Source organism: Oryctolagus cuniculus, chromosome 3 (assembly GCF_051225735.1).
Source record: "Oryctolagus cuniculus isolate XC-2025 breed Fujian yellow rabbit chromosome 3, ASM5122573v1, whole genome shotgun sequence".
In the NCBI taxonomy this organism is placed as follows: domain Eukaryota; kingdom Metazoa; phylum Chordata; class Mammalia; order Lagomorpha; family Leporidae; genus Oryctolagus; species Oryctolagus cuniculus.
In genome coordinates this window covers 82,829,124-82,849,806 of record NC_142869.1, presented here as the reverse complement: position 1 = coordinate 82,849,806, position 20,683 = coordinate 82,829,124, and the positions used below count along the sequence as shown (strand labels likewise).

Here is a 20,683-nt window from a genome sequence, read left to right as displayed (position 1 = left end):
TCTCTTCAGAACACAAGGGACCCAAGTGTCACCTCTTTAAAGCTCCTCACAGCCCTCATGTGTGTGTGTGTGTGTGTGTTTGTAGCCCCTTGGAGTTGCTGCCTCAGCTCTTGGCTAGCTCCTGTATTTGCTGCCTAAACATCCACAGATCTGCCTCCTTCCCATGAGAGCCACGCAGTGGGGATTGGCCATGAGAACCAGGTATTAGGCCAAAACAAACTGCTGTCCCCCTTCTCTTACCAGGCTCGTCACAGCAGTGAGCATTCCATCCCAATAGTTTAAGGTGCAGCAGCCCACTGCCATAAGGTCTATTTCATTGCCAGACAGTGGAAGGAGACAGCCAGGAAGCTTCAGGCACTGGCTCAAGGCTTCTGAAGGGTCCTGGCTGGCTTCTGTGGTCCTGGGAATATGGTGACAGTGCTACCATGGGGTGCCCAGTAGGGAAACAGGGTGGGTGAGAGACTGTTGCTGTTCACATGGACCCTGGGGGCAGAGGCCTGTACCTGCTCCTGCCTGCTTCCCTCCTATAGGGCAGAACTGGGTGTTTGCACAAATGTCCTTGTTTTTGTAATTCCAGTAAGGATGTCCTAGTATTTCTGTTATTGCTTCACATGCCAGTCATCGAGGATAAATCTTTAGTTACCTAAGTTTATTAAAACCCATTCACGCACAGCTAGCTCAGATGGAACCAAAGTTCTGTTTCTCATTTTGCCAACTTATCCATTGCAGAGCTCACTCCTTTTCTGCTCACAGCTCTGCTGGTTTGGAGTTGCCTTTGGAAGTAAGAAATGAGCTCACCCCAGGCTGCCAAGACAGTGACTCTACCTGTCATGGCTCCTAACGTGAAAAACAAACTCAGTGAAGCCGTTTGGAACAGGGTGGTTCTGAGCCTCGTACACAAAGAGCTGCAAAAATTGAGTTCCTGCCCGGCTAGTCAGCTTCCATTTTTCTTCTTTTCTCAAATCTAGTCCTTGAGTTTTTGAAGTTAGGCATGGCAAAGCCCAGTTTGATAGCTTTTGTCAGACAGAATGGTTTGCTTGTGGAAAAGATTACGTACTCCTGTCTTCCCGACTCTGCTGTCTGTCTTTGAGAGTTTGCAGATACTTTGTGGTTAGGGTAGTGATTTTCCTGCGCATCCTTCACATCCTTGGTTGCTTCTCTCTCTCTCTTTTTTTTTTTTTTTTACGATTTATTTACTTTGAAAGAGAGAAATTGATCAATCTTCCATCCACTGGTTCACTCCCCAGATGGCTGCAATGGCCAGGGCTGAGCTAGACTGAAGCCAGGAGCCAGGAGCTTCCTCTGGGTCTCCCACTTGGGTGCAGGGGCCCAAGCACTTGGATCATCCTCCACTGATTTTCTCAGGTCCTTAGTGGGGAGCTAGATAGGAAGTGGAGCAGCCAGGACTTGAACTGGCACCCATATGGATGCTGATATTGCAGGTGTAGCATCACCTGCTCTGCCAGGACACTGGCCTCCCCTCTGGTTGCTTCTTACCTGTGTGCTGGGGAGAGGAGGAGTGGCAGTTAGGAGGAAAGAATATTTTCTGAGTACTTGAGGACTGCTTGTATATTATTGGAGAGGCTGCCCCAAATAAGATACTCTGTTGCTTGTATTCTTGTATATTTTGTTTTTTAAATAAAAGATTTATTTTTTTATTTGAAAGGAAGAGTTACAGAGAGAGGGAGAGGCAGAGACAGAGATTTTTTCATCTGCTGATGTACTCTCCAAATGGTGCAATAGCAATGGCTGGTCCAGACCAAAGCCAGGAGCCTGGAACTCCATCTAGGTCTCCCACATGGGTGACAGGGGTTGAAAGACTTGAGCTGTCTTCCACTGCTTTTCCCAGGGATATTAGCAAAGATCTGGATCAGAAGTGGAACAGCCAGTACTCAAACCGGCGCCCATAAGGGACACCAGTGTTGCAGGCCGTGACTGAGCCACAATGGTGGCCCCCTTTGCCTGCTTTGCCTACACTGTGGTTGCATCCTCTCTTCCAGGGGTCTGCCTGCCCTAGAGTGTTCAGTGTCATAAGAGTAAGCTTCTTTGTCCCCAGGTTCACTTAGGGGTTGAGCACCCAGGGGATCCTGGCCAATAAGCAAGCCATGGTTTAGTCCTGTGACTTGTTTGTGGCTTGCCAAGTATTAGGGCGCTGGGCCCTGTGTTAGGGGGTGTGGAGTAGTGGGATGAGAGGCCAGAGGGGTGGTGTTGGGGAGGGTCATGGAAGAAGTCTGGCTCCTCCCTTGGCTTGCCTCATTGGAGAGGAGCTGTGGAAGGCTCAAGGTGTGTGACTCTCTTCCAGTGACAGCTGTGTGAGGCCAGTAAGCCACCACTGAAATCAAAGCTTTTAATGGGTCTTTCCTACTTGATCTTGATCTAATCTTAGGTCAGTGGCTATCTGGGCCTGTTTTTAGGAGTGAAACCAAACCTGTTGGGGTGGGACAGAAAGGGATATAGGGCAGTTATTGATACCTGAGGGTGAGGCTTGAGTTTTCCTTATGTGGTAAAAAGTTTTGAGAAGGCCAGAGGAAAGTCATTTAAAAATATTCAGCACAGGGGCTGCTGTTTTGGGTAAAGCTGCCACCTACAATGTTGGCATCCCATATGAGTAACAGTTTGTGTCCCAGCTGCTCCACTTACCGTCCAGCTCCCTGCTAATGTGCCTGGGAAAAGCAGCAGAAGATGGCCCAAATGTTTGGGCTCCTGAATCCACGTGAGCTACCCAGATGAAACTCCTGGATCCTGGCTTCAGCCTGGCCCAGCCCTGGCTGTTGCAGCCATCTGGGGAGTGAACCAGCAGATGGATGATCTCTCTCTGTCTCTGTCTCTCTCTCTCTCTCATTCTCAACTTTCAAATAAATAAATAAATAAATTTTAAAAATACTCAACACATATGCATCTGGTACATGGGAATTATATTCTAAGAATGTAGTTCGTAGCAGTTAAATTTGCATGAGTTGGTACCGGCTGGTCTAACTGGAGTTATTTTCTCTCTCCACTCCAGGAGGAGACTTCGGTCCTGAGACTTCTGCAGTCCTGCCTCCTGGCGACTCTCCCGTCAGCAGCCTTCCCCTAGCAGAGGACACCTATAGGGTGAGCTTGGCCAAAGGTGTCTCAATGTCTCTGCCTTCATCGCCCTTGCTGCCTCGACAGTCTCACTTGGTGCAGTCAAGATCAAACAAAAAGTCCCCAGGTAAAGAAGCCTCAGAACAGGACCCAAACACGGGTACTGCGTGTTGTGACATGAGCGAAACTAGTGCCCACAGGAAATCTGGGAGAGTGTTTTGTCTTTGTTACAGTAACTTCTGGGAGAAGAAAAAATTCTGTAAGAAAGAAGTATGGTTTTAATAGATTTGTCCTGTTCTCTATGAAAACTGTTTGGACTGCTCAAGCTAAAATTTTTTAGAGTCAAGATATTAGTATCAGTGCTAGTGTTAGCCATCATTTGTATAGTTTTCTTGTTGATGAATTAAGGAGCACCAAAATCTAAACTCACATGAGGTATTATCACCTGACAGCAGTCCGTCTCTTACTGCCAAGTGTTTGACACTGATATGCTCAATTGATTGCATCAGTATTTGAGTAGCTGTAACATTCAGGTGTTTGTAAAGACGCAGACCTGTGAAGGGATGGGGCGCAGGGACCTAGGGATCACTCATGTGATGTATTTTGGTTTCCCCCATTGTCACGTGCTTTTCCCACTTAGTGTTACTGAAAAAGTCAGACATGATTGCACTTTGAGAGGTTGTGATTCAGAGGTGAGCAAAGCCTTTCCAAAATGCATTGCCTGGAAGTCATGAAGAGTTCTTGGATACTCCTGCAGACTTGCTGAGTGTTTATTTACAAAAGGCAGGATAAATTGAGACTTTCTGCATCATGTGCCACTCAGGGGTTCTTTTCAATTCTGTGCAAACATATTTGGAATTCATCTAACAGGTGCCCTGGGGCTGTGGAATTAATTGGTATCTGTTTTGCTGGTCTTCTAGATATTTATATTCCTGGAAAAGATATCTGCATTATTTCTGAGTCATTTAATGGATATTTGAGGTTTAGGGATGAAATTAAGAGGGCAAATGTTCAGTTGGAAATGTTGCTGTGGATTTGGTCCAGATTTTTTTTTTAATTGCTCTAGGATTCTTTTACATAAAAATTTGGGATGGCATTGTTTACAATCCAGTCATCGGCTAGAGCTTGCGGAAGGCTTGGGTGTGAAGTGACTCCTGTGTTCAAGGTGTTCAGCCTATCAAATCAGGGAAAATCCCTGGAGCATCCTTGCTTTTGTCTTTGGCTTCCCCTGTTGCATAGCTGTCAAAGTTCCTCATTGCTTCAAAGCCCAGGCCCCACACTGCCTCTCTTGCTGGCCTGTGCTGACTGGAATTACTCGACTTGCTAAAGATTGTGCACAGGATTTTACTTTTTGTTACCAACTATGTCTTTTGTTGTGTTACTCTGAAATGGTGTTTATAACTGACATTTAGTGAGGCTGCAGAACCTTCTTGCAGGGCCGTCTGTGCACTTTCTTGTAAAAATCCAGTATGAGGCAAACAAACCTGCTAAGTCAGTTCAGCAAAAACTCCTCTGACCTGATTGGGAGCCTAATGCCCATCCCTTGTCCCCCGGGTGGTGTCTGATCACCTCGGCCTGGCTGCAGCAAGAACCCTGTCAGGTCAGTTTAGCCAGACTCTCCTTTCCCCTTCTTAATTTTCCACCCATGGACACCCTCCTCCCACCCCACCCCCTGCAACTGGGCTGCTTGGCCATAAACTCCCACTGATCCATGCTGTATTGGGGGTTGAGCCCCATCTGTCTCTCAACTGCAAAATTCTACTGCAGTGTCCTGCCTTACATCCAAATAAAGTCTACCTTACTGTGCATTAACCAGTATCAGTAATTTTTTCTTTAATATGTGCTTTCCATGTCTGATGCTTGAGGGCAAGCAACAAGTCTTTTCTTTTGTCTAAAAGATTGATTTTTATTTATTTGAAAGGCAAAGTTACAGGGAGACACACACAGAGACATCCTCCATCTTCTGGTTCTCTCTTTAAATGGCTACAACAGCCATGAGCCCAGAACTCAATCCCAGTCTCCCACATGGGTTTCAGGGGCCCAAGAATTTAGACCATCTTCCTCTAGTTTCCCAGGTGCATTAGCAGGCAGATAGATCAGAGGTGGAGCAGCCAGGACTTGAACCAGTGATCCTATATGGGATGCCAGTATCACAGATGGCAGCTTAACCCACTGTGCCATAACACCATCCTCAAGGTGCCTTTTCTGAGTATCCCCTGCCTATCTGTCTCTTTAAGGGACCTCAGTTGAAAGCAAGGCCAAGTGCAGAGATTGGAGACTTTGGACAATATTTCCTTCCTGTTGTCTGCACTACTGCAAATGAATTGATGTTGCTTGGACCTTAGGACTGGGCAAGACTTGAGAGAGTCCAGGAAATACTGCGGTTCTGATATAATTTTCTTATTAACACATTCAGTGTTTGTTTCAGTGGGGACCTGGAGTAGCAGTGGCAAACTGGGAAGTGTGGATTTCCAGAAGGGTTTTGTAGATGCTGCAGGTGTGTGGGCAGGGAAACGGGGGCAAGGCCTGTGTCCTTCTGTGTCCAGACCAGATGAGGTATTTATGGTTTTGAGAGAACATCCCAAAGGTTTTCTCTGTGGGAGTGAAATTTATTTTTGCCAAATTCTTTGCAGGACTTTGCGAGTAGAAGGGAATTGTAGTTCTGTACCATTCAACCTTTCCCTGCCCTGAAGAAAATATCCTGTCTTAGATGTTTTGGTCCAAATGATAATGAAATCAGCTAAGCAGACATGTCTAACAGAGCAGTGCTTCTGCAGCAAATTGATGGCTCACAGTGGTAATTTGGCTTCATTACCTCAGCAATTTTAATTGGAAAAGAAACATTGAGGGCAGAGATGCTTGCTGAAAAATGGCAGAGACTGAATACATCAAACCATACACAATACTTTTCCACACATCCTTTCTGTTAAAAAGGTACCCAGAGCCCTAATGTTCTACCTGCTGGTTAAAAAAAAAAAAAAAAAAAAGTTGACATATGGTTGTGAATGTGCTGTGGATTTAAAAATATCCATCTATTTTAAAAGCTAGCCCTGTTGTCACCACTAGTGATACAGGAAACACAGCAGTGCCTGGAGGGTATCACGCCCTGTCCCCAACCCTTTACACAAAGGCCGTGCTCCCTTTATACACAGCTACTCCATTCCCTTGGTGACTTCTGATCTGTAGGGTTAGGCCCCTTCCTCTTCCTCTTGGTTGACTCTGCTGTAAAAAAAATACAAGCCTGTTTTACTTGTCTGGCTAGAAACTCTTTATAATTGATGCTAATTAAGAAACTGTCAGGGACTGGAGCTATTATTCTAGCTAGGGCCCAAGACTGTCCACTGTGTACAAAGGCCTGCATTGATGGGAATGTGTATATTAATGCAGTTGGCAGTTAGCTGCTGGGTCCTGAGAACTCTGGGCCAGGGGTAGTTTCATTAACCTGATCGTCATGTGGCCGTACGTTTTATGTGATCAAGTTTCTGACACTTGTATTGAGAGTCACTGTTTACACTTAACTCTTCTGCCACCTTTCTCCATTGTTTCTTATGCTTTCTCATGCTAGCCAGAAGATTCTATTTTCAGACTATTGTTTCAGAATCTTTTGTGTTTTTCCTCAATGGAAAATCCATTTTCTGGTCATGAAAACAATGACCAGCCGCCATGAAAGTAGTTCTGTGGCTGATGCAAGTCTTTGTGGATTGAGAATTTGTCAGTGTTTGCAGTGTATCCTTTTGTCTTCCAGAGAGGAGAAACGCCTGCTTCCGGTGGCTTGTTTATTAGTAATATCATTAGTTACTTGGTGTTTGCGTTACTCTTTGCCAGATCACTGTGGGCCCATTATGAAACCATCTGAAAGGTGGACGTCATGGAGAAGCAGCCTTTTGAAACACAGTGCTGGGGTGCTGCACGTGGTAACCAGAGGGTGACATCGCTCCTGTCCCGGGCCCTGTGTGTGTGGGGAGACCCGAGAAAGCAAGCGTTCCCACTTCTGCCGTTCCACTTCCAGTTGGGTCTACTTTTGCCGTGACTGATCTGGGTTTCCTTAAGGGGGAATCCTCCATGCTGACGGCGGTGAAGTGGAGCTCACACCGGCCCTGTGATACTTGGACCCGGAGTTAACACAGGCCAAGAGCTCCCTCCTGCCACCCCACAAAAGTGTTTCCTGCAGAAGATGTGAAAATCTCATCATGGAGAGAGAACTGCTGTCAGCATTTTTGATATATATGTTTTTCCCCTTTAATTTACTGCTCCTAAACCTGTGACCCCACTGTATAGCCTTCACATTCTGCCTTTTTTTCACCCTGTATGTTCACATGAGCAAGGCTCAGTTTGCTTGAAGGACTTGAGACTTACTGCCATAGTTTAAATATCCTGCGATCAACTTTCAAACTGAATTCTGATTGTTAGAATTGTAGCTCCAGCCAAGGTGTTTTGCTTTGGTTTTGTTATTAAATTTCTTATTTTCAGCTGTGGTGAAATATAAAATTTGCCACCTGAGCCATTTTTAAGCCTGTATTTGCATAGTGGGTTGTACAGCAATGAGAAGGCACCTCTCTGCAGAACTGGCGTGAATGTTTGTCCCCAGTAACTTGTATACGCGGCTCTGCGCGCTCCTTGAGGGGGCACGTTCCCAGCAGTGGGATTACCGAGCCAATGGAACCTTGATGCCCAGTGCCCAGTTGCTTTGCAGAGAGGCTGTATTGATTGCACATTCCTCCCAGCAGCTCTCTGAGAGGCTTCTCTTAGAAGGTAACGTCTTCTGGGACCTGCTAAGTGGCTAGTGCTCCCAGCTGTTTATCAGGCTTTGCTGTGACTAGGGAGATGTCGTTCTGGGCCCTTTCATCTTTTGAACTTTTCCTTCTGTCTGCACTTCTCAGACAGTTTCCATTTTCTTTCTTTCCAGGATAGTGTGTCAGGGGAATTATCACAGCTGAGTCAGATCAAGTTCATGGGCATAAAAACACTCAGCTGGCTTTGAGATTTCCCTCCACTGTGGTCATTAGTGCTCGGCGAGGCTCCTGGAGAACCCTGTGGAACCTCACAGGCGTGTCGGGCAGGAGGGCCTCGGTGCACAGGCACAAGCCAAGTCCTCTCAGCTGTGTGGAACTTGCCCCCAGTCCATGCAGGGCTTGTTCCTCTCGGGCCAGTCGGCCCTGGGGTTCTGCCTGTGGGTTGACATGTGAGCAGGGCGGGGCCACGGCTTGTGTTCTCTGTCATACACAGGGGTGGTGTAAGGTTGTGTACAGGTGTGTCTGGAGCTTTCTGGGGGTGAGGACTCACACAGGCATGCACCGTCCTGCTGGTCCAGAGCCTGCTTTCATTTCTGAGGTCAAGGCCACAGCCTGGAACCTGGCCTTCAGCAAGGACGGCCCTTCGCCAAGTGGCCGACAGGGAGACATTCTTGGCTTCCTCCTGGAATCCTGTGATGTGATAGCCCAAGGAGGAGACAGCCTTCCCTGAGTCTCACTGCTTGTCCAGCTGTGAAAAGTGACACATTTTCTGTTGTTCTGATGAGCATGTGCGTTTGCATGGAGAACCAGTGTGCGTGCATTTACTCCACTTTGGACATAGTTCACCCTTACTCAATTTTTTTTTTAAGATTTATTTATTTTATTTGGAAGGCAGAATTACAGAGAGGCTGAGGCCGATAGAGGTGGTGGGGGAGGGGAGGTCTTCCATCCTCTGGTTCACTCCCCAGATGGCTGCAATGGCTGGAGCTGCACTGATCCAAAGTCAGGAGCTTCTTCCTGGTCTCCCACATGGGTGCAGGGGCCAAGGACTTGGGCCATCTTCTGCTGCATTCCCAGGCCACAGCAAAGAGCTGGATCAGAAGTGGTACAGCTGGGACTTGAACTGGCACCCAAATGGGATGCCAGCACTACAGGCGGCAGCTTTACTCACTATGCCACAGGGCTGGCCCCCGCCCTTATTCAATTTCATTATAAATTTTGGATTTACCCAGAAGTTTTTTACTAAGAATTATTTATTTATTTGAAAGGCGGAGTTGGATGGAGAGATCTTCCATGCACTTCTGTCACTCCCCAAATGGCTGCAACAGCCAGGGCTGGACTAGGCCAAATCCAGGAGCCTGGATCTCTCAGTGCAAGTATGTGGGCTATCTTCTGCTGCTGTCCCAGGTGCACTAGCATGGAGCTGGATTAGAAGTGAAGCAGCCATGACTCTTGGGCACTCTTAGGGGATGCTGGTGTCGCAGTCAGCATCTTTACCTGCTGCACTACAGTGTCGGCCTGGCCCCCACCCTAGAGTTCAAAAAACTATTAGTGCCTAGGTGCTACCTTAGAGATTCTAATATAATTTAGATGCATCTAAGGAAAGGCCTGGGAATTGAGATTTTCTTTAAGACTGCTCAGCTGATTCTAAGATGTAGCAAGTATAAGAACTATTCATAAAGAATATGCGATTACCTTATGTAATTCTTTGAATACATAGTTCAGTGAAGATAAGTGCATATATCTTTTTTATTTTCTAAAGTTTAGAAACAATATTTGAGGAGTAAATATATTACAAAAATAGATAAAATAGTGATGCAATACAATTTTTTTAAAGATTTATTTATGTATTTGAAAGGCAGAGTTACAGAGAGAGAGAAAGATAAGAAAGGGAGGGAGGGAGGAAGGGAGGAAGGGAGGAAGGTCTTCCATCTGCTGGTTCACTACCCAGATGGCTGCAATAGCTGAAGCTGCACTGATCCGAAGCCGGGAGTCTCCTCCGGGTCTCCCATGCTGGTGCAGGGGCCCAACCACTTGGGCCATCCTCCACTGCCCTCCTGGGCACAGCAGAGAGCTGGACTGGAAGAGGAGCAACCGGGACTAGAACCCGGCGCCCATATGGGATGCAGGCATTGCAGGCAGCGGCTTCACCTGATACATAGCACTGGCCCCGCAATATAATCTTGATTTCCTCTGTTCCTTCTAGGAGACAGCCACTTCCCTGCCTTATTTCTTTGGTGCATGCCCAACAGTAATGCCCATTCCCTGTTGCTTTAGATAAAATATTTCCGGTTTCCTACTAAATAAGGAACAGTGCAAGAACATTCTTGTATCTTTTTTTTCTTTTCTTTTTTTTTCTTTTTTTTTTTTTTTTGACAGGCAGAATTAAACAGTGATAGAGAGAGAGAGAAAGGTCTTCCTTTTTCCATTGGTTCACCCCCCAAATGGCTGCTACGGCCGGCGCACTGTGCTGATCTGAAGCCAGGAGCCAGGTACTTCCTCCTGGTTTCCCATGCCGGTGCAGGGCCCAAGTACTTGGGCCATCCTCCACTGCCTTCCCAGGCCACAGCAGAGAGCTGGACTGGAAGAGGAGCAACCGGGACAGAATCCAGCGCCCCAACTGGGACTAGAACCCGGTGTGCCCATGCCGCAGGTGGAGAATTGGCCTAGTGATCCGCGGCGCCGGCCTAGAACATTCTTGTATCTTAATACCTAAAGCTGTCTCATGTTTTCATAAGGTAGACAATAAGTGTTGGATTAATCCATTGACTTACTAACATTGAGGATGAAGTATTTTTTATATATTGGTTAATTGTGATTTTTTTCTTCAGGGACTTTTTTGTCGTACTTGTTCTTGATTCTGTTGGGGCAATATGTGGTTCTTACTGAATTATCATAACTTTGTTGCTGTTTGTTTTGAGGCTATTAGTCATGTATGTTGTAAAAAAATTCCTAGCTAATCATTTTCCATTTAATTAGGTTATAGTGTTTTATGACATCCATAAGTTTTTCATTTTCTCGAGTCAAATTTATATGTTTTCCCATTGTGATTTATCCTATTGCATTTTTAAAAAACAGGTTTATTTAGAAGTCATTCACAGACCATATATTTCACCCATTAAATGTTTTCAGTTCAAAGTTTTTTTTTTGCATTTTCATATAGTTGGGCAACAATTTCCACAGTCTCAATTTAGGATTTTTTTTAAATCCCCTCTAAAAAAAACCCAAAATTCATACCCATTATTAGTCACTTTGTATTCCTCTCTAATGTTACCCGCACACCCTTCCAGCCAGCCTGGAGCAACCACTCATCTACTTTCCGTATCTATGGATTTGCTTATTTGGGCATTTAATATTATTAGAATCACATGTGATCATTTAGGACCCCTTCTTTTATGGAGTGTAACATTTTCTAGCTTCATCCATGCTATAGGTATCAGCATTCTGCTTTATTGCCAAGTAATATTTTTGTATGTAAATGTGTATTTTGTTTATTCATTCCTTGGTTGATGGATTTTGGGTTGGGTTCTACTTTGGGCTGTTATAAATAATGCTACCGTGAAGGTTTGTGTTTGAATTTTTGTATGGATAGCTGTCTTATTTTCTTGGGTATATATCTAAAAGTAGAATTGCTGGATGCTCTAACTCTGTGTTTATCCTTTTAAGGTACTGCAAAATTATTTTCTACAATGGCTGAACATTTATATTACTACCAGCCAAGTATGAGGTTTCTCTGCATCCTGTCAACACTTGTCCTTGTCTGTTATTTTATTTTAGCCATCCTAGTATGTGTGAACTGGTGTCTCACTGTAGATTTATTAAGTTGTAAGAGTTTTTTTTAAAAAATATTCTGGGTACAAGTTCTTCATCAGATAGGTGATTTGCAAATATTTTCTTGCATTCTGTGGATTATCTGTTTTTCATTTGCTTGATGATTTTTTTTTTAAAGTTTACTTATCTATTTGATAGGCAGGGTGTCAGAGAGAGAGAGATTGATCAGTCTTTTGCCCAGTAGTTGACTTGCCAAATGGTCACAACAGCTGGGCCTGGGCCAGAGGAAAGCCAGGAGCCTAGAACTCCATCCAGGTCTCCCACATGAGTGGCAGAGACTCAAATACTTGGACCATCATCTGCTGTCTCCCAGGCATGTTAGCAGGCAGCTGGGTTTAAAGCAGAGCAGCCAGGACTTGAATCAGGGACTCTAAAACGTGGGATGCAAGTGTCCCAAGCAGCAGCTTAACCCATTGCACCCCAACACCCTCCGCAGCAATATTGTTTAAAGCATGAAAACTTTTCTGTAGTCCAGTTCATTACTTTTTTAAAAGATGTATTTATTTTAAAGAGTTAGAGAGAGGGAAGGAGAGAGGGAGGGAGAGAGAGGGAGGGAGATATCTTCCATGCACTGGTTCACTTCCCAAATGGCTGACATGTCTAGGGCTGGACCAGGCTGAAGCCAGGAGCTTCTGGCTTTCCTGTGTGGGTGCAGGAGCCCAAGTACTTGGGCCATCTTCCACTGCTTTCCCAGGTGCCTTAGCAGGGAGCTGGATCAAAGTTGGAGCAGTTGGGACTTGAACCAGAACCCATATAGGATGCTGGCATGGCAGGCGACAGCATCTTGACCTGCTTTCCACAACCCTGGCCCCAGTTTGTTACTATTTTATTCCTGTATTTGATGCCATGTCTAAGTAACCACTGCATAATTCAAGGTCACAAAAATATATACCCATGTATTCTACTAAAAGTTTTATGGTTTTACACTGAAATCTGTGATCAATTTATTTTGAATTATTTGTGTGTGGTGTGAGGTACAGACGAACCTCATTCTTTAAGAGGTAGATACCAGTTGTCCCAGACCTGTGTATTTAAAAGACTGTTCTTTTCCCTTTGGATGGTTTTCATTGCCTAAATCGGTTCTGTTGCTACACTTTCCCCTCTGCTCATTCTCTTCCCTTTTTCCCAGGTCTGAGTTTCCTCCTTTGGCATCAGCCTCACCTGTGGCTTGCATCTCTTGCTTCCTCTAGCCTTGCTTTGTGTCTGTCCTTTACCATGCATGAGAAGTAGCCTCTTCTTGCTCCAGATGCCTGTTGTACTGTGCTGCTTCCCTCGGCATAGCCTTTTATCACCTTCCTTTGCCCTGATATTCCATGAGCTCCTTAGGACAGGAGTCTTTTCCCCATGGGAGTCCTGAAAATAGGATCCCATTACTGCCCTTGTCCTGGTGATGGGTCTACAACTGTTAAGACCAGTAGATTTTAGTATTCCATGTTCATAAGCTCCATGTGGTAGGTTGAAAGTACCAGTGACTGCATAAACAATTAGAGGTAAGGGTCCCTTACATTTATAAAGCTGGGGACCTATCTAGAAAGAGCGGGTGGTTTAATTAAGGGCCTGCTTCCTTTTCAGGTCTTGACTGCCATGAGGTGGTGAGCAGAGGGTCTGTTTTAAGCTGGGGTTTTCAGTAGTCTTGCATCCTTGCTTTCTCATGCTCTTGTCACTCTCCTGTTTTCTTAGGCGTTTGGGGGTTTTGCTGCATTTGCCTCACTGCCTGCAGTTAATGATGACTGGAGGTTTCTCCACTCACACTTTATAGCAGTGTCAGCTGCACCCCATGGTGGTGTCAGATGGCGCCTGGAACAAACCCAGTGCCATGCTCAGAAATGAATGTTTTTCCCTCAAAGGAAGTGGATGGGGGCAGGGGCAGTGGTGATAGGGACTTTTTTTTTTTTTTAATCATTTCTGATTCACAGACACAGAAACCACAGAGCCCATGGAAGCTATTATATCTAACATTAATGCATGTTACTGCAAAGCTAAGAAAGACAGGAAGAAAAGCCTGATGATGCACTGGCTTGAATCTTCAAATAGTGTGTGTGTGTGTGTGTGTGTGTGTGCGCGCGCACGCATACGTGCATGCATGTGGCTGTGCCTGAGCAGCTGTGGCTGACCATGTACCAGGTAGAGGTGTGCAAAGGCTGGAGCTGGGAAACTAAGGTGCACGTAGCATGGTGATTTCTGCAAGAAAGAGCCCAGAGAGCACTCGAGTATCTGGGAAAAGTCTTCATTATCAGGGCTCTGAGTGCTGAAATCAGTAATCTTTCCTGGGACAGAGTCTTATCTAGAGTGCCTCTCGCTGTCACTCACGGGACCCTTTCTCCATTCAAGGGTGACGAGAGAGATAATTTAGGAAACACTCTCCCAAGGTGGTGTGATTCTCTCCTCACTTCCATCACCAACAAAGTCCTGCTGGCTGGCTGCAGGTCCCAGGTGCAGCTAATGAGCTCACCATTTGAAGAGCCCAGGAGAATAAATTCTATACCTCAAGTCGCTGAAAGTTCCCTTGTGAGATTCTGGTTTTGACTGAAGTGTGAAGGGGCCTGGTAGATGCCATCTGTCTCCATCTGCCCTATGTTGGGCAGTTGGGATGGAGCTCTCCTGCAGCCTGGTGTGCCCAGGGAAGGTTGTAGGGGTTTCCTTGCCTGGGAGATGGGGTGGTGATGGAGCTTCTCCTAAGGTTGTCATGGCCTTGCCCATTTATGTCTCCCCAAAACCTCCATAGTGAAATCTAAACCCCAGGTGGCCCTGTAGTAAGGGGTGAGACCTTGGGAGAAGTGATTAGGTTCAGAGGAGTTTGTGGGGATAGCAACCTCTTGGCTGGTAAAAGAAAGAGTAAATCTGTATCTCATGTGGAGAAACCCTTACGGCCTGCCCAGGCACACCAGGCTGCATGCAGATAGAGATGGAGACTGCACTTGGCTCTCAGCTCTGTGAGAAATAAATTGACGTTTAAACGACCCTGCACATGGTACTTGTGTTATAGCAGCCTTGACTAGCAAGACAAGTGCAGTAGAACGTAAATGAGATATAGCCATCACACGTAGGGCTGTGGTGGGTGATCGCGAGGTCTCGGCTTCCTTGGTGAATGAGTCCCTTGGCAGCGATTATCCTCAACCAGATGCCCTCCGTGGGACTCGACCCTTGGCCGCGTGCTTGCTGGCGAGCGTGTGGCAGCTTGGTGGGCAGCACTGCCCTGCGGAACAGGACGTGAGTGTGGCAGAGCGCCTGAGTTCCAGGTGCAGCTCTGCCACCAGCTCCCTGGGTTACTCATCACTCAGTTTGCATGTGGTCCATGTGAAGTGACTAAAATGTTGTGCGTGTAAAATTGACTGGTGCAGGAAGCCGGCTCTTAGACTGTCGACGTGGGTGGAAAGCTCTACGACAGCGGAGATGAGCAGTTTCGGTGAAACCAAAAGGTGGGATGCCTGGTGGTGCCCTGCCTCCGCAGTTCGTGGCTCTCCCTTGTGCTCTCTATGGACACAAGAGCTCGTGATTCAGGGAACTGATGCAGAATGGCCTAGGTCTGCTCCCCAGGCTGCAAGAAGACAGCACTGCAGAGGGGCTGTGTGACGCTTGGTATGCCGCGTGAGAGCAGAGTCCCAGTGAGGCGCCCGGCGCAGGCAGCTGACCAAGTCAGCACGTGAGGCAGAAGCCTGTGTGTCTGGGGGTGTTTACACATCCCTTAAATTGCCCAGAAAAGTCCTGCGCAGATGTGCTTTCTCCTGATGGCGCAGCAGTCCTGCTCTGCTGCCGAAACAGATTGTTGTTCATTGCACGAGATGAAGCAGATACTGCAGTTAGGACTACCCTGTACCAGAAATAGATCCCTTGTATGCCACATTGCATGGTGTGAAGGGCTCACGGGCAGAGGCTGGTGAGAGTGTGCCCCACTGGGCCACATCTTCGCTTACTCGCCTCAATGGAGTGCACGTAGTGGGATACAAGTGGGGTTGCTGCGCCCTGCTCACGGCTCCCCTGTGGTGCTGGAGGGGGGAGTTGTGTGAGAATGCAGCAGGTATCACAGATGCTTCTGTCTTCCGCAGCCTGAAGTTTCACAAAGACCCTGGCTCTAACACTTGGGTGTTGAGGGTGTTTGGTAACCACAGGAAACTCATGCCCAGGTGTGCATTCATGGGATCAAGTGTTAATATTAGCTGTGGATAGAGGTGCTGAAGTGAGGTACGTGGACTAGGAATCTGCGTAGTTACTAGGCAACTCTTGCTTTTGTGTGTGTGTGTGTTTGTTTTTTTTTTTTTTTTTTTTTTTTTTTTTTTTTTTTTGACAGGCAGAGTGGACAGTGAGAGAGACAGAGAGAAAGGTCTTCTTTTTTCCATTGGTTCATCCCTCAGTGGCCTCTGCGGCTGGTGCGCTGCGGCCGGCACACTGTGCTGATCCGAAGCCAGGAGCCAGGTGCTTCTCCTGGTCTCAGATGCAGGTGCAGGGCCCAAGGACCTGGGTCATCCTCCACTGCACTCCCGGGCCACAGCAGAGAGCTGGACCGGAAGAGGAGCCCGGGACAGAATCCGGTGCCCTGACCAGGACTAGAACCCAGTGTGCCGGTACTGCAGGCGGAGGATTAGCCTATTGAGTCATGGCGCCGGCCACTAGGCAACTCTAGTGAGGCGGAATATTCAGGGGGCAGGTATTTGGCACAGCACTTAAGTCACCTCTTGGGGTGCCTGCATCACATATTGGAGTACATGAGTTTGAGTCCCTGCTCTGCTTCCAGTCCAGCTTCCTGCTAATGTGCATCCTGGGAGGTGGCAGGTAATGGCCCAAATACTTGGGTCTCTGCCACACACCTGAGAGACACGGATCGAGTTCAAGGCACCTGGCTTTGGCCTAGCCCAGCCCTGGATTGAATCAGCAGGTGGAAGTGCACGCTGTGTATGTGTATGTTTCTGCCTTTCAAATAAAGTCAATTGGTAAAGGATTTTTAAATTAATTGAGATTTCCTTATTAAAATATTTTATAAAATAATGTGCCACTTTTTAAAAATTTTATACAGTTTTTCTTTTTCTTTCTATTTATTTATTTATTTATTTTTTGATAGGCAGAGTTAGAGAGAGAGAGAGAGAGAGAGAGAGAAAGGTCTTCCTTCCATCGGTTCATCTCCCAAATGGCCACTACGGCCGGCGTGCTGCACTGATCCGAAGCCATGAGCCAGGTGCTTCCTCCTGGTCTCCCGTGCGAGTGCAGGGCCCAAGCACTTGGGCCATCCTCCACTGCCTTCCCGGGCCACAGCAGAGAGCTGGACTGGAAGAGGAGCAACTGGACAGAATCCAGCGCCCCAACCGGGACTAGAACCCCGGGGTGTCGGCGCCACAGGCGGAGGATTAGCCTTGTGAGCCACGGCGCCGGCCAAATTTTATACAGTTTTTCTTAGAGCCAGATGTGTACTCTGAGGATTGTGTATGTTTACAGTCTTATACACATTAAAATTTGATATGTGCACACAAGATTCATAGAGGGAGTACTGTTATTGTTTTCTTTAGGAGGTTGTGAAGTTTAAGCAGACCTTAGCTGTACTGCATAAAATTGAACTTCTGAATGCTACCCTTTTTCTCTTACCATCTTGTTGAGAAAGTTCTACCCAGGCTACCTAGTGTGCTGGAAGACAGATGGACCTGGGTTCAAAATCCTGATTTCCTGTTCTTGTTTTTAAGATTTATTTTATTTATTTGAAAGGTGAAGTTACAAAGAGAGACAGAGATAGAGATCTTCCGTCTACTGCTTCACTCTCCAAATGGCCGTAATAGCCAAAACTGGGCCAGACCACAGCCAGGAGATTCTTCCAGGTTTCCCATGTAGGTATAGGGGCTGAAGCACTTGGGATATCTTCTCTTGCTTTCCCTGGTGCATTAGCAGGAAACTGGATGGGAAGTGGAGCAGCCAGGAACTGAACCAGTGCCCATATGGGATGCAAGCGGCAGCTTTTACCCGCTGTGCCACAGCGCCGGCCCGCCAAGTCCCTGTTCTTAGTACCTCTATGTCCCTGGAACTTACTACACTTAGCTCTCTGATCCCTGGGTTCTTTGGAACTGAGGATGAACTTTCTACCGTATGGGTCTGTGAGAAGGGGAGAGGGAGGGATTGTTTGTACAGTGCCTGGCTCCTAGGAGGGGCTGGAGGGAAGCTTCCTCTGTATTGCAGCAGACTGGTCCTCACTACTGAGATGTGGCACATTTCCCCTCTGCCTTCTGTTGTCCTCTCGCTTATGTCAGCTACTTGTGACTTTTGTCTGTGGCTGTGACGTGGAGGACAGAGAAGTCCCCACTGTTCAGATGCAGGACTTCACCTAATTGCCAGTAGTTGGGATTGGGTTAGTAGATGTTGACGAAGTCCATATCTGGATTTGCTTTTGGAAATCCTGAGCACGGCTTTGTGGATGAGCTGACCCCGCGGATCCCTTCTGGCTAGCTAAATGCCTATGTTGTTTATTCTTGGTCCTGTTGTAGCTCTTATTGAACATGATAAAGATCAGCCAGTGAGAGCTCAAGTGTGGGAGGCGTGTGAGAAGCAAGTCACAAAGCAAACTGATCTTAAAGATTTTGGGGAATGGGGGTAGGACAGCTACCCCGCCTCTGGCCTTGTCTTGAACTGAGAGATGGATTTGGCCTGGACATAAAAAGATACCTCACAGCGACTGCCAAATCCTAGAATATTCTCAGGGAAAAAAAATGAAATCAGGCTGGGTCGAAGATGTTTTATACTATATGTTCTATACTTTCTTTTTGTTTTGTTTGTTAATATTTAAATTTACTTATTTGAAAGGCAGAGAGAGAGATCTGCCATCTATTGGTTGACTCCCCTAAATGGCCACAATGGCCAGGACTGGGCCAGGCCAAAACCAGGAGCCAGGAGCTTCCTCCAGGTTTCCCAATTGGGTGCAGGGGCCCAAGCACTTGGGACATCCTCTGAGGCTTTCCCAGGTGCATTAGTAGGGAGCTGGATGGGAAGTGGAACAGCCAAGCCGGGACCCAGACTGGCACCTATATGGGATGCCAGTATCACAGGTGGCAGCTTAACCTGTTATACCCCAATGCCAGCCCCAGCACTTTATTTTTCTTGTAGTTTGTGATGTACTAATAAGCAACTGAGGAATAGAAGGTCCCTTTAAGGCAGAAAAAAAGGAATCTTATCTGTGGCCAGAATTCTGTGAGTCCTGTGGACTGACACTGTGGCTCGTAGATATCTGTGGTAGAGACGGGGACGCATACAGGAGGCCTGTGGAGCCTGACACGGGTCCTGGGATCAGAAAGATGCTTCCCAGCACATGGCTTACGAGAATCGTGTTTTACGTGCATCTTGACACCCGTTCATTGTTTCTGGTTTGCGTCCGAGCTGCTTCCTTTCATGCTGGAAATTCTTAGCCCCCGTGCCCTGCTGCCGTGCCCTCATAAGCCCTTTCCGCCCCCAGCTCTCCTGGACAGGTTGGCAGCCGAGTTGGCCGGGGACCGTGCCAGGATCCCTGTGACTGTCAGACGGCATGGTGGAGGTGGATTGACGCTTTCTGGTGGTGAGCTTTATTTCCCGAATGGCCTGGAGTTAGTGAAACCTTTAAATCGCTGATTCCGAGGTTCCGTCAACACTGGTTCTGTGCTGGTTTATTGAGCCTCTGCCATGTGTTGGGCACTGGGCTAGACATGAGGTAGATACAAATGTCAGGAACGCTTGGCCCTACGCCTTGGAGACCTCCGGTTGGGGGAGAATGATGCTGGGAGGAAGGGTAGCAAAGGGGTGTTACCTCGTGGACACTGGGAGGTTTCCCGGTGAGTATGACTGCCGAGGGGCTTCTTAAAGAGGAGTTAGGTGCTCCATGGCAAACGGGAGCTTTCAGGAGGTGGGTTTCCCATAGAGAAAGAGGAGCCCCACGTGAGGTCCCCAGGGCACGCAGGGGCTGTGCTGCTGGAGCCTAGGGGAGGGTAGTGTGGGAGGTGAGCAGAGTTGGAGGAGATCAGGGATTTGATTCCTTCGGCAGTGAGGTCCTGCGGCCATTTTCACACAGGGAGATGTGTATAAATAGGTCTGAGTTTCAGGGCCGTGATGGCTTCCTGCAGGCCGTCTTGCAGTTGAGGAGGCTGGTTGGGACCCTTGTACAAAGTAGAGGGGTTTAAACCTCTGCACGGCAGAGAATGGCGTGGAGTGGAGGGTGACTTGAGAACATTTTAGGGAAATGTTTTTGTACAGGAGAACTGGGGAGGAAGACAAGCACTGCCCCTTTCATATCACACACGTAGGAGTCCAGGGACTTTCGGGCCAGCCCTTGGATGAGTGTACTGTCCATTGAGGCATGCTCCACATGCTGCCTGACAGCCTGGGGAGTCATAATTTACTCATTGCTTGCATGCCACTTGGGATGCTTGGGAAGGCCTGGCTTTTGAGATGGTTTGCTGGATGGATCCAGATTTTTCTAAAGGTTGTGCCCAATAGCTTTATATTTTCTCCAGCTTCAGTTTTTGTGGTATGCCCACGGCAGGCATTCCACCTGTATTTTGGGTGAGGACTTGAAGGCTCTGAAAGGTAGAGCGTTGTCTTAGCACTCCAAGTAATGCTGCTTCTTCACTGCCAGAGGTGCAGGTGTGGCCATGATGAGCCGCCGCCTGGAGCAGGTGCACTTTGCGTGTCTGGACCGTCTGGTGCTCCCTTGGAGCTCTCTGTGTGAGGAGCGCCAGGAAGCTGGAAGTGCAGACTGAGCTCAGATCCCAGGCCCTGGGGAAGGAGAATGGATTCCTAGACGTGACATCTGAGGCAGGTGTCTTGAGGGTCAAGTACAATAAGAGATGAAAGGTATCTGTTAGCTTTGTGAATTCAGTAACTGATGACCTTCGTGCCGAATTGGCCAAGTTTCTCTATCAAGGGCCAGGCAGTAAATATTTTAGGCTTCGAGAGCCATACAGCCTCTGTTGTTTAACTCTGGGAGTTAAAAACTCTGTTTTACAGCTCAGAGCAGCCAGAGACAATGTATAAAGAGTCATGGCTGTTGTGCCGGTAATGTTTTACTTGGGCAAGCACGTCATGGTCCAAGTTGAGCCTGGACTCTAGTTTCC

General features: G+C 47.3%; 1 protein-coding gene across 20 annotated transcripts in view; it reads left to right on the top strand.

Moving 5' to 3' along the window:
- Positions 1-20,683, top strand: part of TANC1 (tetratricopeptide repeat, ankyrin repeat and coiled-coil containing 1) — a 246,689-nt gene that overhangs the window by 118,637 nt on the left and 107,369 nt on the right. For 16 of the 20 annotated variants that reach the window (XM_051849489.3, XM_089328272.1, XM_089328273.1 and 13 more), the window contains one exon: positions 3,005-3,193. In XM_051849489.3, coding sequence (XP_051705449.2) covers positions 3,005-3,193 — 189 coding nt within the window. The remainder of the gene's footprint in view (positions 1-3,004; positions 3,194-20,683) is intronic. The other 4 variants (XM_051849496.3, XM_089328276.1, XM_008258621.5 and 1 more) reach the window with 1 other exon arrangement.